This window comes from Elgaria multicarinata, chromosome 22 (assembly GCF_023053635.1).
Source record: "Elgaria multicarinata webbii isolate HBS135686 ecotype San Diego chromosome 22, rElgMul1.1.pri, whole genome shotgun sequence".
Taxonomy (NCBI): domain Eukaryota; kingdom Metazoa; phylum Chordata; class Lepidosauria; order Squamata; family Anguidae; genus Elgaria; species Elgaria multicarinata.
This window is the reverse complement of record NC_086192.1, coordinates 1,247,054-1,263,737: the sequence shown is the minus strand read 5'-3', so window position 1 is coordinate 1,263,737 and position 16,684 is coordinate 1,247,054. Positions and strand designations below refer to the sequence as shown.

General features: G+C 56.4%; 1 protein-coding gene across 2 annotated transcripts in view; it reads right to left on the bottom strand.

The window, feature by feature from the left end:
• SUPT6H (SPT6 homolog, histone chaperone and transcription elongation factor) overlaps positions 1 to 16,684 on the bottom strand; it is a 32,010-nt gene continuing 15,326 nt past the window's right edge. For both annotated transcript variants that reach the window (XM_063146403.1, XM_063146404.1), the window contains exons 18-37: positions 15,690 to 15,829; positions 15,480 to 15,597; positions 15,242 to 15,318; positions 14,693 to 14,828; positions 10,083 to 10,220; positions 9,357 to 9,524; positions 8,382 to 8,509; positions 7,830 to 8,037; positions 7,572 to 7,719; positions 7,297 to 7,439; positions 6,903 to 7,043; positions 6,371 to 6,566; positions 6,019 to 6,257; positions 5,788 to 5,901; positions 4,857 to 4,981; positions 3,924 to 4,036; positions 2,749 to 2,826; positions 2,497 to 2,663; positions 1,205 to 1,398; positions 1 to 1,026 (exon numbers count right to left, since the gene is read on the bottom strand). In XM_063146403.1, the coding sequence (XP_063002473.1) occupies positions 840 to 1,026; positions 1,205 to 1,398; positions 2,497 to 2,663; positions 2,749 to 2,826; positions 3,924 to 4,036; positions 4,857 to 4,981; positions 5,788 to 5,901; positions 6,019 to 6,257; positions 6,371 to 6,566; positions 6,903 to 7,043; positions 7,297 to 7,439; positions 7,572 to 7,719; positions 7,830 to 8,037; positions 8,382 to 8,509; positions 9,357 to 9,524; positions 10,083 to 10,220; positions 14,693 to 14,828; positions 15,242 to 15,318; positions 15,480 to 15,597; positions 15,690 to 15,829 (2,958 nt within the window). In that variant the 3' untranslated portion in view covers positions 1 to 839. The remainder of the gene's footprint in view (positions 1,027 to 1,204; positions 1,399 to 2,496; positions 2,664 to 2,748; positions 2,827 to 3,923; positions 4,037 to 4,856; positions 4,982 to 5,787; positions 5,902 to 6,018; positions 6,258 to 6,370; positions 6,567 to 6,902; positions 7,044 to 7,296; positions 7,440 to 7,571; positions 7,720 to 7,829; positions 8,038 to 8,381; positions 8,510 to 9,356; positions 9,525 to 10,082; positions 10,221 to 14,692; positions 14,829 to 15,241; positions 15,319 to 15,479; positions 15,598 to 15,689; positions 15,830 to 16,684) is intronic.

Sequence of the window (16,684 nt, the reverse complement as noted above, 5' to 3'; positions counted from 1 at the left end):
TTCAGTAGAAACGCTATTTATTCCCTCGTTGCTGTTATAAGTGGGCGGCGGGAAAGGGGGGTGCGGGGGGGGGGGGGAACGTGCTACTTGGTATTCAAGCCACCGCAACTGCGAGAGGTTCTCACAGCACTTCACAGCCGGCTCACAAAAGCTGCCGTTGCTGGGGGTCGGCTTTGCAGCCCCCTTTTCTCTCTCCTCCTCCTCCTCCTCTTAAAGTAATACAACTGAATAAATATTGTCTTGGAGGGTGCCAGAGAAAGTGAGCTGATGGCGAAGGCGACGCTCGCTTCCAGCCGGAAACCGGCAGCGTGCCGGAGGGCCTCACGGTGCACAGCCCTTTGTACGAACAACACAGCCGTGGAGCAGAGAGCAGCCAGAGAAAGGGAGACAGAGGGACAGACAGACACGCACGGACACACACACACAGAGAAAGGCGCTCTCTGGCCCAGTTGCTGGCAGAATCCTCTCCCGCAGCCCGGCCCTTGCATTTTTATTTTTGCGGCCAGGCAGCAGCCAGGATTCGGGGCGATCAGGAAGGGAGCTTCCCTCTCGAGGGGAGGCTGCTCACCCAACAGCCAGGCGTGAGAGAGACGCGCCGAGCAACCCACGCCGGATCCGGCCAGTCTGAAGGCTGCCCCCGCCGGCTGCAAAGGCCAGCGGCGTTGCCAGTATATACAGGGGCCTCCAGGCCGCTGAGGGGCACACAGCCCAGCGTCCCTGGCCGGCCTTTGCCACTCAATGGAAAGGAAACCAAAAACGGGTTGCGGAGCAAGAGGGCGGAGGAGAGGGGCCCGGCGTCTCTGTCGGCGCTGCCCCCTCCGGCGGGAGACGGGGCAGGACTACCGATCCATCTCGTCCAGCAGCGGCGTGGCGTCTCCGGCGACGGACATGGGGGTGCTCTCGATCATGGGGCTGGGAGAGGGGCGGGGCGTCAGCCGCTGCTTCTGCTTCCGGCGCTCAGCCTCCTTCTCCTGCAGCCACTGCTCGGCCATCTTGCCCCAATCGATGGCGGTGTGGGAGCTGGACCTGGGGAGAGAGAAGGGAGGTGGTTCATGCCGCGGCCCCGGCCCCCCCTTCCACAGACGGACAGACAGCGCCGTTCGTCCTGGCTGGCACCCTCTCGGCTGGGTGGGGCGGAAACAGACCCTCTGCTCCGGCAGGGTGACCCTTCCTCCACCCTCCCCACGAGGGCCGTGGGACTCACTTGGGCTGCTGCCTCGGTCCGGAACTGGAGGAGGAAGGCTGCGACGGGGGCTGCGTCGGGGCGGACTGGGGCGTGGCGCTGGCCTGGAGCTGGTGGTACTGGGGTGTTGTGATTGGCTGGCTGGGGGTGGTGTAGGAGTAGCTGGGGGTCAGGAGCGGGGTGGCCACCGGCTGCTGGGCAGGCGTCGTGAAGACCTGCGATGAGAGAGGAAACGGGGGGAGGGGGGGAGGAGACGTCACAGGTCCGCTGGAGACGCCCCGGAAGGAGCGCGTGCGGCCACAGGAAGTGGGCAATGGCCACGATTCGGGAGAAGCAGCCTGTGGACAGGAGGCAGATCGCAGGCAGCGAGTCGGCGGCTTGGGCCCATCCAGCTGCATGCCGTCTGCACTGGCAGCGCCACGTCCTCCGGGGTGCCAGACGGGGAAGTGTTGCCCAGCCAGACCGGGAGACAAACGGAGGCTGTACCCCTGTGCTACGGCCCTCCAGGCACCACTCGGCGCATCTGAGCCACAAGGATTAAGGAGGGGGGCGGCAGCTGCCTTACACCAAGGGGGCTGAGACGGGGGGGGTGCCCCCTCTGCGGCCTGCTGGGCGATTAGCAAGCTCAGCCAGCCAGCCTTGTCCCTCACGTAGGAAGCGGGCCGGCCTGTCGGCTCAGCAAATTCTTCCGTCGCTAAGTCCTCTTGCTGGCAGCTTAGCGGTGCCCTTCTGTCCCCCCCCCACCGCTGCCTGCCTGCCTCCCGCCCCACCCCCCACCCCGGATGCATTCCAGGGGTGGCAGAAGGGTCCTGCCGGCCTCCCTTTCATCTCCTCTGGACAGGCTGGCAAATGTTTGAGGAACAAAACAGGGGAAGGAACGGCTGGGGCGAGGTGGGCTGCAGACAATGCAGAAAACAGGGTGGGGGTGGGGTGCGTCTGCCTCCCCAGGGGAGGCTACGATGCCGTTGGCCAAGAAGTGGGCATCAACACAACAGGCTGAGAGCTCTTTCTGTGGCTCAGGTTTGGGCACCCTATGTGCTCTTCCCCAACCCGGTGTCCTCCAGATATCATGGACAGCAACTCCCAGCTAGCTGGGAGATGTAGTCCAAGGCACCACGTGGAGGACTGAAAGACCATTTCCTGGGGCCATTCTCTCCAGGCAATGAAGCGAGCCGGACGCAAGCCACGGGGAGGCCACGAAGTCAGGATCGTGGGCAACTGCACCTCCAAGCCCAGGCACCCCACAGATGTCTGCACAGGAACCCCACTCGGGCCAGGGGTCCAGGAAGCCATTCCCTTCCCCGTCCACTTACATGGTAAGCGCTGCTGCCTCCGCCGCTGCCCCCGTAGCCGTACTGACTGGAGGCCCACTGGGCAGGGGTGGCGTTGGCGTTCTGCCCCTGCCCCGTCACGGCAGCGATGGCGCTGAACATCTGCGAGGTCATGTTCTGCGGCAGGGCGTTGACAGCACGGGTCAGATCTGGGGAGGAGGGTGGGACGCAAACGTGTGAGTGATTGACGTGGGAGGAAGAAACAGGGCGGGTGCGCGCACGAGGGAGACTCACCGGCCAGGTTGATATTCGCAGGCGTGGCGTTGATAGAAGCAGGAGTCCTGGTCCTGCTGCTACTGCTGGGAGTGACCCCTGGGGAGAGGGAGGGGAGAGACAGGTGAGCCATCGGGAGAGAGGCAGCCCAGAAGAGCGGGCCGCAGGCAGTACACACACACGCTCTCCGGGTGACACACACATGTACAAGTTTGCCAACACATTTATGCAAGTCCCTTCTGACACAGGGAGGGTTTTTTTCTTTCTATTTTTGTCCTTCAACTCCTCTTTCTCCCTCAAAATGTCACCCCATCTTCCTGAAATTCTCAAGGTATGGAAAATGAACACTTCTTTTCCGGTACCTAAACACTTCATAAAGACTGGCCAAACATTTTTGGTTCTATAAAGGTTAAGGTGACCAGCCCCCCCTCCCCCCCGCACAGTCGGGTCGTAACAGAGGGGCAGCAACTGGGGACACGGCCGTTAAGCCCCTGCAAAGAGACACGAAGCATGTTCAAAGATTAAAGATGCAAAGGCAGGGGTGGAGGGAGGGGTGGTCCTCCAGATGTGTGGGACAGCAACTCCCATCGTTTCTCAGCCAGCACATCTGGGAGGCTGAGTTAGAGGGTGTCGGAGTAGGCCGGCGAGTGTTCAGATCCACGTTGGGCCACGGAGCTTTCTTTCCACCCTCCTCTTGCAACCTGGCCAGCTTCGCAGGGTTGTCAGGGAAGGAAAAAGTGGGACAACCCACACCCATGCGTGCTGCCCTCCTGAATGCGCTGGACGCAAACGCGAGGAAGGATCTCCTGCATTTTAGAGAGGCAAGAGGCGCCCCTGCCCTCGCCCGCTCTGGCTTCTGAGATCATGCACGTTTCACATGTGGCCTTGAGCGCTGGGAAGTCCAGCTCTTCACTGCAGGCCGGGAACCTGTGTGCGCTTCCCGGCGGAGGCAGGAGAAAGGCCGGCTTCATAAGGAAGGGGAGGGGCCACGGGATCCAGCACCCGACAAGCCCTTCTTCAGGAAAGAGCCTGCCCCCGAGTGGACAGAGTGGGAGAGCACCCCGGTGCCTGGCTGAAGGCAGCAAGGCGGGAGAAAGCCAATAGCACCGTGGCTGCCTGTCCCAGAAAGCCGCTGGGCCCCCTTCCCTGCGCTCCCACGGCGCACGCACCAAGCCCCCGACCCACGAGGGAATTACCTGGCACAGGGTCCTGGTAGTGATCCTTAAACCACCGGAAGAGCCCATTGACCGTGGGGAAGATGTGGTTGCGATAGCGGAAACCTTCGGGCGTCACCGTCACGTACTCAATCCTGCAGCGGGGGGGGGAGGGAGGGAGGGAGGACACCTGCCTGACACTGCGGCCTGCTCCACCCTTGAGAAGCAGCGCAAGCGCAAAAGTGGCGGCCCGTCCCAGTGGGGCCACCTCTGCATCACCCCCCCCCACCCCGGCTCTCTTCTGTCCGCAGCGTTAGCCAGAGACTGAGGATGCAGGAGGCCAAAGTGAGAGGCCCCATCAGCCTGGCTCCCTGCCAGACGGGTCAGACCGCAACTCCCAGCCTTCCCAGGGAACCCATTTGGGGAACACTGGCTGAGATGGGCAGCTCCATACGAGCGTGCAGGGAAAGAGGGGACCCGGTCAGGGCCACTCTCCAGATGCTGGAACAATCAGAGGCACGGAAGTGGCGGAGCCGCTGGAGCGGGAGGAGATTCTGTCCCTGCGCTTCGCCATCACAAGGACCCCCACGGGCCATCTGCTCCCCCGGACTCCGCCTCACGAACGGCGTTCCTGACCACCAGGTGTGGTCCAGGGGAAGGTCTGTGGCCCGGTGGGGTCTTGCACAGGTGCGTGGAAGGCAAGACTTGGGCTGTGTCGCCACAGAGGGGGAAACATTTCGGTTTGCTCCAAGCGCTGTGGAGTTATTATCAATCAGCCCCCTTATGCTCGGCCTGCAAAAAGACCTTGGGATGAATCTCTGGCACGTCCCGCTGGACCCTGGACACCCTGGAGGGGCTAGGCTGGGCCTGCTTCCTACGCGAGGGGCCAGCGTACCCCAAGACTCTACAGGGAGAAGGAGAGAAAAGCCAGGACAGCCGTATCCGCCCCTCCCAGCTCCGGAGGGCCACACCCACCTCGGCTTGCCTCGCGGCTGGTACCCCAGTAGGAATTTGCCAGGAAGTTCTTTGCAGGCGCAGACGAAGTAGGGGATGAAGGTGGGCTTCTCCTTCTTGGTTTTGATCAGCAGCTCTTCCAGTTTCTAGGACAGAGAAGGACAGGGGTACTGGAGCTTACGCTGGGCTCTGATCCTTCGCATGGGCGGCTGCAGGGAGCTCACCCGGGACCATGGCCTCACGCTTGGAATTACCCCACCACCACCAAGGGAGGGAGCAACGCAGGACGACAGCGTGAGGCCAACTCGAGCCTTCTGCCCTTGCGCCGAACCTAGGAGGGGCAAGGCCCTGCGCTCTGAAGGGATCCGCCAGCGTCCCCAGGCTTTGGGGCGAGCACTTTGTCTTCACGTTCTCAAGACTCTGCTCTTCAGCGTGCAACTCCTTCGATTCTCAAGGTGCTCAGAGCAGTTACGCGCATGTGCAGCACACGAGGCAATGCTTGGGCCGAGTTACCCGTGGAGAGCGGAAATCCTCGTTTGCTCCCAACGGCACGCGTGGTTAGAAAACAACAACGAAGGAGCTACACGAACAAGCTCAGCGCCTTCTAGACCAGGGACCTTCGACCTTTTCAGGCCTGTGACCGAATCATACCTTGGGGGACCAGCTGCTTAATTACTTTTATGCTCACACGGACTTTGTGCTGGCGCCATGGCCCACCTCAGCTCAGGCTGCAACCCAATGGCAGACCCCAGCCCACCAGGAATCCTCCCTGCTCCAGCTGCGGAATCGTAGCCATCGGTCTGGGCACCTACAATTGTACCATGGCGCCAGGTGCCCACACATCCTGCTGCCCATCTTCTCTATTCCCTGGACCCACTGCGGGGGTCCGAGCCGGACTTCTCGTCCCTACTCTACATGTTACACATTGCAATGTATATTCCCGCCCACTCACCTTCCTGTCTCCTCCGTTGCAGTCCTGGTAGTACTTGTGGCAGAGCAGATCCCTTGCGAAAGACGCCATCGGCTGGACGTAGCGGGCAACGATCTCATCCAGGTCCTCGAACTCCTTTGGAGGAAAGGAGGGAGGAAAGGAGGGAGGTTATGGGAGAGGAGGACGCGGGCAGGCTCCCTCCCTCCCTCCCTCCCTCCTCCTGCGCCGGCCCTTCCTGGCCACCAGGCTCACTTCGGTGTTGATCCAGAGGGTGGAGCCCAGGCTGAAGGCGTTCTCTTTGCCCTCCTCGCGCACGTCCACGTGCTGGTAGATGTGGTCGGACACCTTCCAGGTGACCGTCAGGTGGTTCTCCCCTTTGCTGCTGGGCCGGATGACAACGTCCCCCTGGTCCATTGTCTCCATCATCTTCTCGGCCTGCTTGAAGTTGATGTTGTGGAAGGAGGGGTGGGCGATCACGCGCTTGATGTAGGCTGCGGGAAGCGGAGGCGAGGGGATGGTCACGCCTCGTTGCCCTCCCCTGGGGAGGTCCGCCCCCCTCCTCTCCCCTGGCCAGCCGCCCGGCCGCCGAGCGCCAGGGACTCACTGGTGCGCTGCTGCTTCCGCTTCAGCTCCTCCTCGTGCTTGTGGTCACCCGCTTCGGCGTCGAAGTCGTAGTAGGTGTCCTTGGGCAGCTTCCACTCGTTGCTCTTGTCCATCAGGTCCGACGTCCGGCAGGTCAAGTCCGCGCTGAACTTCTCGATGTCGATCTTCATGATCCTGCAGTGGACAGTCATTCCCACCTGGGGAGGGCGGGGCAGGAGGGAAGGGACCATCAGCGGGCGCACAGCCGCACGCACAGCCCAATCTGGCGGGCTCCAGCTCTTTTGGAGACCAGCTCCCCATCAGCCTCAGCCAGGGGCGCCAACTGCCCTGCGGGCCCTTAACTCTTGTTCTCCTTCCAAGGGCGCAGCAGAACCGAACTGCGAAGTGGGCATCTGACGGAATGAGAAGAAGCCTCCGCCCCGCAACCAGCCCCATCGCTAGGCAGGGATGTCCTCAGCCAGGACGGGGTGAGGAAGACTTTTGCCCGGGGCCAGCTGGAGACGGAGCAGGGACCCTTCTCCCCGTCGGCCTACCTTGACCCTCTCCTCGGGCCGTTTGACCACTTTGTCACTGAGGAATTTAGTCGGGATGAAGCCTGTGACCCCGTTATCCAGCCGCGTCTTCACCCCGATGGCCTGGCCGGGGCAGGAGCCGCTGTCGAAGTGGTTCCATACCTGGGAGAGGAGCAGATGGGCATGGCAAAGGCGGAGGAAGCGGCATCCAAGGGGTTCAGCTCGAGCAAAGGGCAGGGGACGCGGCCCTCGTCCACGAGCGGAGGGACAGAGCGCTGGGGTCACGCGGCTCTGCAGCACCTTCCCCAGGCCTGGGAAGAGGCCCTCCCTCCCTCCCTCCCTCCCAGGGGAGCCAAGACACCCCGCAGGCAAACGGAGGCTGGGGCCTCCTGGTAGCGCGGCCGCAATCCGTTACCTCGCTCAGCTCTGGGAAGTTGTCCTGCTGACAGAAGGGGCATTGCCACAGGCCGGTCTCGTCGTTCCGGATCGCCTGGTCGTAGCTTTCCCCCTGGGGCCGCCGGTGGGCGATTCCCGTCACGTTGCAGATGATCAGTTTACCTGAGCACGGGCGGGATTGGAAAGATGGGGTCCCCAGTACTGCCAATTCCACTTTTGCTGCCTAGGTCTGCACCTACATGGAGCAGCCCAGGGCTGCCTCCACCTTCCTCTGCCGAGAGAGGATTCGCCTACCTATGTAGAACGTCTCGGGGGTTTCTTTGGTCAGCATGTTGAAAACCTCCTCCGAGTTGGGAGAGCGGTACGGGCTCCTCAGGTCTTTGTAGCGGCAGCTCAACTCGGCCCGGATGTCGTACAAGGTGATGTGTTTGTCGCCATAGCCCTGCCGGGGGGGGGGGGGGGGGGGAGGGGAGAGAGAAAGCAGATGTGAGAGTCTGCAAGGATGAAGGCCCAAGAAGACCCTCCTCAGGCCCAGAGGGTCCCTGTGCCGACCTGTCTCTCCAGCTCCTCAGCAAAGGCGTCAAGATCCAGGTCCTTCAGCCGCTCCGGGTTTTCCAGGATCTCCTCCAGGGCGCCAGCGGGGTTGGCGTCTTCGGCAGACTCGTCGTACTCCAGGGCATCGACGGCCATTTTCCGAGCCCATTCGTAGGTCTCTGGGTGAACCCTGGATCCATCCAGGACCTCGATGTAGGAATCCGTGCTAAGGGTACGGAAAGGGAGGCATCACTACCAGAACGGGGGGCTTGGAAGGGCAGCCGAACGTCTCCCGGTTGCTGCTAGAAAGTTCGATTGACTGCAGCTGCTATTAGCTACTGAAGTTAGGAGGTGATTACATTCAGCACCAGATTTGCTGGGAGCTGCAGTCCAATGCATCTGGAGTGAAACAGGTTGGGGTGGGCTGGAGCAGGCTCCATTTGCTTTCTCTTGTGCAGACGACAGAATTTGCAGCACCCTAGGGTGAACCTCGCCCAGCTGAGAAATAACACTCAGCCCTATCTGATCCTCAGCCGCCCACCATCACACACACACTCCTCCTCCACCAACCTGTCGCCCAGCGAGGCCGTGTCTATCTTGATGAACCCGGCACAGTTGATGAAGACTTTCGGTCCCATGTGGCACATGGTGACGAGCTGCGTCCGGTTCTCCAGACGGGTGTTGTTTTGCTTCAGGATCTACGGGAGAGCAGAGAAGGCTCATGTCCCCCCCAAAAACACCTGTGACGGCATTTCCACGCGTGCTGCATTTACTAGATTCGAGCCAGGCTTTCCACTGAAACCTTTCCAGATATTTCCTGAATGACAGTGGAGGACCAACCACTAAACTATGTTAAGTTTGCAGTTCTGCAGCCCAGTCCTGGCTCCTCTCGGCTGGACATTGGCCCTTCAGTGCCTGGGGCAAAGGCACCTGCGACCTGATCCTTTAAAAATCGGGAGTTGCCGGGGAGCAAATCTGTGTGTAAAAGGCGTGTTCTACTGTTGAGCTAGGCTTCCTCTCCATGAAAAGCAGCAGGTCGTGCCAGGGTAAAAGTCATAGAAGGACAAGAGCTCAGGGCAAAGCCAGCCCTGAGCATGAAGTGGAGTGAGGCAACCGACTTAAGTTTTTAAAACGTTTCATTTATTATCCCATTTGTATCCTGCCTTTCTTCCTTCTGCAGGGAACCCAAGGCAACTTACGTGGCCCCCCTAATCTCCATTTTATCCTCCCAACAACCCTGTGAGGTAGATTAGGCTAAGAGTCAGAAACAGGGGGAGCGTCATGAGCGAGTGGAGGTTAGAACCCGGACGTGCAGAGGCTCTCACCACTCCATCACACCGGGGTACTTTACGAGTGCCGTATATTTATTAGTAGATATGATATGAAGCTGTCTGGATGGCTTTGGGCCAGTCACTCTGGGGAGGACAGGAAAAAGAACTCCCCTCCTCCTGCTTTATCGGCAGCACAGCACATCCCCCCCCCCCCGGCACGCCCCCGTCTCCCCTCTGACGCTGGCACAGCAGGAGTAGAGGCGGAAGGGCTTACCTTGAGCAGGTGAGTGCCCTTGCGGGGTCCCAGGCCACAGACGTACTGCAGGAGAGCCTGGCTGTGCGGGTGAGCGATGGCACGGTTGACGTCCACGCCCACCTCGTTCACGCGGTTGATGAACTCACAGTAGAGGGCGTTCAGCAGGTCTTCTTTCCCCACGTGCTCCTGGAGGAAACGCATGCCACAATCGCTGCATGGCCCAGGCGAAACAAGGCCGAGTGCAGAGCTGGGGCCGTCCTGGGGCAAAGCGTTCTGATACCAGCACACACACATGCACACATGCACACACAGGATGAAGGCTCGTGTCCAAAGAAAGGCTGAGCACAGCTCAGCTCTAGGAGACATCATCATACCAGAACACGAGTTTGGGGACAGGGACCCAACAGCCCCCACCACACCCATCGTCCCCAGCCAGCATAGCCAATAGTCAATGATGATGGCACTGGGGGGTGGGGAAAGGCAGCACACAAATCGAGTAATAAAGTCTGGCATCCCAGATAAATCGAATCCTGCAACGTGCGGAAATTATGCAAATCAAAAGGTCCAGGTAAGTTATTTCTGGGTAATGGATTCTGATCCAGCTAGATAAGGGTTTGGGTAGTGAGAGATCTATGTGCACTGAACTGCACACATACACACCCGCAAATAACACACACACACTCCCAAATGCAGGTCTCATTCACAGCCTGGTTTGTGGGGGATCCTCTCCCCCTCCATGGTTACCTGCAGCGGGTGGAACTTGAGACACAGGATGTCCTCATCGGAGCTGCACACCTGGGCGAACTCGATCAGCGGGTCCTGGATGCGGCGAGCGAGGGAGACGGCTTGGCGCAGCACAGGGGGATAGTCCCGGAACTCGTTCTGCAAAAGGAGAGTGCCGGAGGAGTCAGCAGGGGAGGCCTCACCCGTGGCATGACTACCTGCGGAGGAAAGACTGGAGGGAAGGAAGAAGGAGCTCCAACGTAAGCCCGAAAATGCTTGCAGCCCACCTGCTCTCTCCCTCCGCCCCACCACAGCAGGTTTGCTCCTACACAGAGTAGCCAACGTCTCCGCATTTATTTACGTATCTCCCGCCTTTTGCAACTCCACGCAAGGCAGCACGCAGGAAATCAAAGTACAGACTGCGATGATGCAGAGCCTCAAAAGAAAGAAAAGTAAACTTCTAGGAAAATCGGCAGCAGTTTTAAAAAACCCCAAACACACTAGAGTTTAAAGCTGCTGCTGCTGCTGCTGCTGCACAGTTCTCTCTCTTCTCTACATGTACTTTTATCATAACTTCTTGTCCATCAAGCACAAAAAATACCTTAGTCAAGCTGTGCAGTGGGAGGTGGACTAAGGGAAGAGCGGGGTCGATTGTGGAGAGTACGGAGTTTACCAGAAAGATATACAAAGACCTAGGAATTACACCCAGCCTACGAAGTAGCCTCCCTGAACCTCAGAAAAGGAAAATTAAAATCACACAGTATTTTCAGCAGAAGGAGAGTAAAAATGTGCTGTGTGAGTCACTGCAGGATGGATCCACCCTCGATACATTCTGTATTGGACTGGTAAGTGGAACTTAAATGGACTCTACAAGAACTCATGCAGAGACAGACTCTTGAGCTTGCTGATAATGTTCCAATCCCGAAATATAAATCCATTTCCACCCAAACAGAACAAAGTGATCTCCCAGGGCATGGTCTGGAGGTATATGAAGCAGCCACCTTGTTGGAGCTAAGCAATGCTGGGTCTGGTCAGTGCTTGGGAGGGAGACCACCTGGGAACCACATGTAGCCACCTTGAATTCCACAGTGGGATAAAAATGCAGTAATAAATTAAATAAAATAAATCCAGGGACAGTTTCTCATGGTGAACCGCCTAGAGAGCTTCGGCTATTGGGCGGTATAAAAATGTAATAAATAAATAAAATGGTTTGTAGGGAATTAGCCCTTATAAAAAAATTTCCTCTCAGAAAGTAATGGACTGTTAACAACACTGGCTGAGAACTATATAACTCACGAGAGGGGACCAGGGCTAAAAGGAACTGACAAAAGAATTACGCAAGTTCAGCTGGCAACGAAGAACATTGCAAAGATTCATACTAAAGATGTTAACAAAGGAGTCCATAAGAGAGAACACAAAAAGCAGAAGAAAATTCTGGGCTCCACAGTTCAAGAAGGACGCAGACAAGCTGGAGCATGTTCAGAGGAGGGCAACCAGGATGATCAGGGGTCTGGAAACAAAGCCCTATGAAGAGAGACTGAAAGAACGGGGCATGTTTAGCCTGGAGAAGAGAAGATTGAGGGGAGACATGAGAGCACTCTTCAAATTCTTAAAAGGTTGTCACACAGAGGAGGGCCAGGATCTCTTCTCGATCCTCCCAGAGTGCAGGACACGGAATAACGGGCTCAAGTTAAAGGAAGCCGGATTCCGGCTGGACATCAGGGAAAACGTCCTGACTGTTAGAGCAGTGCGACGGTGGAATCAGTTACCTAGGGAGGTTGTGGGCTCTCCCACACTAGAGGCCTTCAAGAGGAAGCTGGACAACCATCTGTCGGGGATGCTTTAGGGTGGATTCCTGCCTTGAGCAGAGGGTTGGACTTGATGGCCTTGTAGGCACCTTCCAACTCTGCTATTCTATGATTCTAAGGCTCCACTCATTAGGAACATGGGGGGTGCAATCAAAAGATGCCATTGCAAATGTGCAGAGAAGTGCAAAGGCCCTCCTCTCCTTCTCTGACAACAACGGAGTGCAGCATGTCCCTTCTGCTATCCAGGATTTTGTTGCCAAGGTTTTAGCCCAGATGTTGTATGGTTCAGAAGTATGTGTGTTTGAAAACCTTGTTTCATTGGAGGCTGTGCAAACTAAATTTTGAGAGCAATATTTGGCATTCCAAGCTGTGTTCCAAATACAATTATCCGGTTAGAGGCAGGGCAAATTTCTATAGAGGCTGCGTAAATTCTATTTTTGGTTAAAAATTATGTTTGCGCCTGTCGGACTGGCGCCACTTACACTAACTGACTCTTTCCAAAAAAGGAAAAAGTTGCTAAATATGAAATTATTAACTTTAGGTTTCTCTACAACTGCCATCCTAACCCTAGGGTATGCCAAAGCTAAAATAGGTATTTCCCAGCGAACTTGAGATATTGAATTCCAAAACCATTTAAGCCAAGCAGCTCTATATCCTACTTTTAGGGATCATAGAGGGTCATTTGCACCTGCTGACTATTTGATAAATTTGACCATCCCCAAATTTATGAAGGCATTTATGCTAGCCAAATTTAATGTTTTACTATCCGCACTGTTGGAAGGTAGATTCAAAAAGATCCCTTATAGAAAGGGGATTTGCCCATGTAAGACGGGAGAAGTAGAGGCAGTGGGTCATGTCCTACTTCACTGTAACTTTTATCAAGACCTTAGGTCTTCTCTTATAATCCCACTCATACAAAAAATCCCAGGCAGGCCAGATGAATTCTACCTAGAGTATCTTTTGTCAGACCTGAATTCTCAGGTCACAGCTAAAGTGGCTAGATTTTGTGCAGCAGCCGTAAACTGTCGTGGAGAGGTGATAAACTAACATTGTTAAACGCTCTACAGATGGGTTTCTCATGTTTCTCCTGTGGTGCCTGTATATTTTGAATTTTAATCTCTCAATTATAACTATTTCACTGTTGTTGTTGTTGCTTTTAACTGTATTTTATTGTTCATTTGTTCTGACATGCTGGCTGTTTGCCGTAATAAACTTGATTGATTGAAAACAGCAGCAAGTATGTCAAGATCTGGAGAAGGCAAGGCCGAACAAATTTGCTTATTCATACTTTCCAAACATGCTGAATTACTGAAGTTCTGGACCAAAACAATAATACATTAAAAAAAAAAGAAGACGACGTCAGAGAGTAGAGATGCATCCCCAGCCATACACAGTTTGGCCTATTCTTTCTTTTAAGTTCCACGTGTGCTGCTTTTGGGAGAGACCCAGGATGGGGCTTTTATGGGGTGGGTTCAAAGATGTGGCCCAGCAGCTGAGAACTCCCCCCACCCCTCCGAGAGGGTGTTATCAGCTGACTTCACCCAAGTTGGACCCTGGGGGTCCATCTATTCCAGGACGCTTTGCTCTGACTGGCAGGAGCTCCCCAGGGTTGCAGGCGGGGAAGGGACCTCCACACCACCAGCTACCGGGTCATTTTAAACTGGAGGTGCTAGGCAGCGCACCCGGGACCCTCTAACGCAGTGGTTCCCAAAGTGGGCAGTACTGCCCCCTTGGGGGTGGTGGGATTGCATAGGGGGGGCGTTAAGAGGAAAGGGGTGGCGGGGGGGCGCTAAGAGGCAAAGGGGCGGCAGGGGGGGGCTCAAGGTGGTCTTTTCCGAGAAGCGCCTCTCCAGAAGGTCTTAAAACCCTGGGACATTTTTATGGGAGAAGGTAGTTTGGTCCCAAGCCATATAGGGGAAGAATCCACACATGTATTGATAAGAAGAGTCTTTTTAACGGTGAATTGCTATCCTGCGCTATGGAGAGTGGTTCAGAAGCTCCTGGTTGCATTTCCAACATCATATTTGGTTGAATGTGGTTTTAGTGTGGTGCTTACTTCTCTCCAAGCAAAGAAATCGACTCCAGATTACTAAACGTGGTGATTTAAGACTCTTGTAAAGTGACTTTAAACCAGACACTGGGAAACTGGTATCCCTTCATCAAGCCCATCCATCACATTAAGACTTTACAGAATAGTGAGGTACTCTACCTTAGTTACTAAATGTGATGTCTAATATTCTTGCTAAATGACTATCAGACTTTGGAAGTCTGGATCAAGCTCATCAATTATGTTTAATTGAATAAACTAAAAAAATTAATTGGATTTTGAATAAATATTCCATTAATTGTTACAGTTTTGAATTTTATTGTTATTATCTTCCTTATTCTGGATAATGATTTTTATAGGGCAGGGTAGGCGGCACTGGGCATGAGTTTGTGGAACCAAGGGGGCGGTGACCTGGAAAAGTTTGGGAACCACTGCTCTAACGCAAAGCAGGGCTCTGCCACCAAGCTGCATCTGTCCCCAATTTAGGAGGGCGGGGCTGTAGTTTGGCCCATGCAGAAGGGCTCACGGAGGGCTAGGGAAAGACCCCTCTCTGCTGGTCCGGGCCAACAGCAGCAGGCTGAATGGACCAGCACCCTGAAACGGGGGAGGCCCCTTCTCACGTTCCCGCCGAGGGTAGAGATGGCAGCGGGACTCACAAAAAGAGGCAGCTAGCAAGGGTGCAAAGGGGACGTGGCCATGCACTTCTATTCAGAGGGAGGCCTGTGCCAGCGGCCCCCACCTGCCTCCTGGGGGGGGGGGTTTGCTGCCAGGCTCACCTCGGATTTCTTGCTGTTCATGTAAAGTGTGGCCAGTTCGTTGTCCACCAGCTCCACCCCGATGGCCGAGAGCTGCTGCCCTTGGTCCAGTTCATGGGCGATGCGCTTCACATCCTCCATCAGCATCTGGGCATCCCTGAGGGAAGGAGAGATGGGAGCGGGTCATCGCTGAGGCGTTGCCACTCCCCTTGCCAAGGGCACTTGAGCGCCTCCCTCCCACCCGCCTCCGAGAGCATTTGCTCACACCCAGGGGGCCTCCAGGTTTTGGATGGGCTTAGTAGCCAACCACTGTTTCTAGTAGCCAGCCAGGATCAGCTTTCCAACTTTCTGCTCCAACAGGGCAAAAGCAAAACATTTCCCTTTTTCTACTTGCCTAACCCTTACAAAGCAACAGCAGCGGCAGGGAATAACTATTTAAAATAAACACATCCCTACATAATAGGGGCTTGATGCGTGAAAGGGGGCATCTCTTCTTTGTTGGGGGGGGCATGAACAGGGGGAGGGCGGGGGTGGGGGGCACTCCGGCAATCCCCTGCCCCTCAGACTCACCTGTTCTCCCCTGCAATCGTGACCACGTGAGGTTTCTTGCTGAGCAGGAATTTCTTCAGGGTTTCGATATCCTGAGCCTAGGACACAGGAAGGACGGTCACCCAGGGAGAAAGTGCCAAATGGCGCAACGGCCTTGCAGGGAAGGTTGGGGTTGGGTGGTTGGTTGGAGGACCCGTTTCCCAATGATGCCCCAGGCGGCCTCCCCCTTCACCACCTCCCCCTCCTCCTCCAGACGCACCTTCTTCTCCCTCTCCTCCTCTCGCCAAGCGTTCCTCCGCTTGGTGAAATGCGGCAGCCGCAGGAAGTCCGTGACCTCGCCTTCCCCGTTCACCAGGGCGCAGAAGACAGGGTGGTCTCTGCAAAAGAGAGAGCCCTCCATTGGAACGGGGCGGACCCAGACGGGGGCATCAAACCCAGCACTCCTGCCGAAGCGGCAGAGCCCACGTACCTGGCCGAGGAGAAGGCGACACCCAGCACCCGGATCCCCTTGCCCTGGTTTTCGTCCATGAAGTCGTCGTCTTCTTCCACCTGCTGGTCCGGGCGGTACGGCGACACCTTGAGCCAGTTGTAGAGCTTCCGGCTGCAAGACTGGTGGGGAGGGGGGAGAGAGAGACCGGGGAACGTCATTCCTCCTGCGCAGAGCGAGGCAGCCTCTGGGGCAAGGAGGGCAGGGAAAGGCCGGCTGCTCCTGAGGAAAAGGCCAACTGCTCCTGGAGCAGGTGAGTCCGGCCTCACGCAGCAGCAGCAGCAGCAGCAGCAGCCTGTCCCAGCACAAGAGGGAAAAAGCAGGGCTGCAGCACCAGCTCAGCTGAAAGACTAGGTCATCGCTTCCTTTTCCCTTCTCTTCCATCTTTCCTTGCATGCTGTGTCATTTTAGATTGTCAGGCTGCAGACGGGGACGATCTCCTTTTACTGACTGATTGGGAGCCTCTTTTGGCTCACGACTGGGACACAAATGCTTCTAAGCAAAGAAATTAAAAAAAGAAAAACAGTGCCCAGGTGGGGGCCAAACTCTGCAATGAGAGCGAAAGCAAACTGATCTGCACGCGTCCGCTTGGCACGATGGCATTCAGCATTTGAGAGGCTGGTTTTTCAACCCCCTTTTCTGGGACAGAGAGCTGAGGGCGGGACGTAAAGGTGAGGAAGGGAAGAGGGAGCCAGCTCTCCTCTCCTGCTCTGCTAGTCCAGTTCCTGTGTTTTGCTTACCAGAACTTTGGTTTAACAACAAAAAGGGGGCGCCACGTGACGCCGACCCCGCAGGAACGCTGCCTATCCCAGTGGGGGTAGGAAGGCCTGCTGCGTGCAGGCTGGAAACACGTCCTCTGGCTCCCCTCTACTCTGGAATCACCACTTGGGTGAGGCCTGCACGGAGTCCTGCACAGGCCTGGCACCTGCCAGATGTTTTGGATAGGAACTCCCGCCTTTTCTGAGCCTTTCATCCCA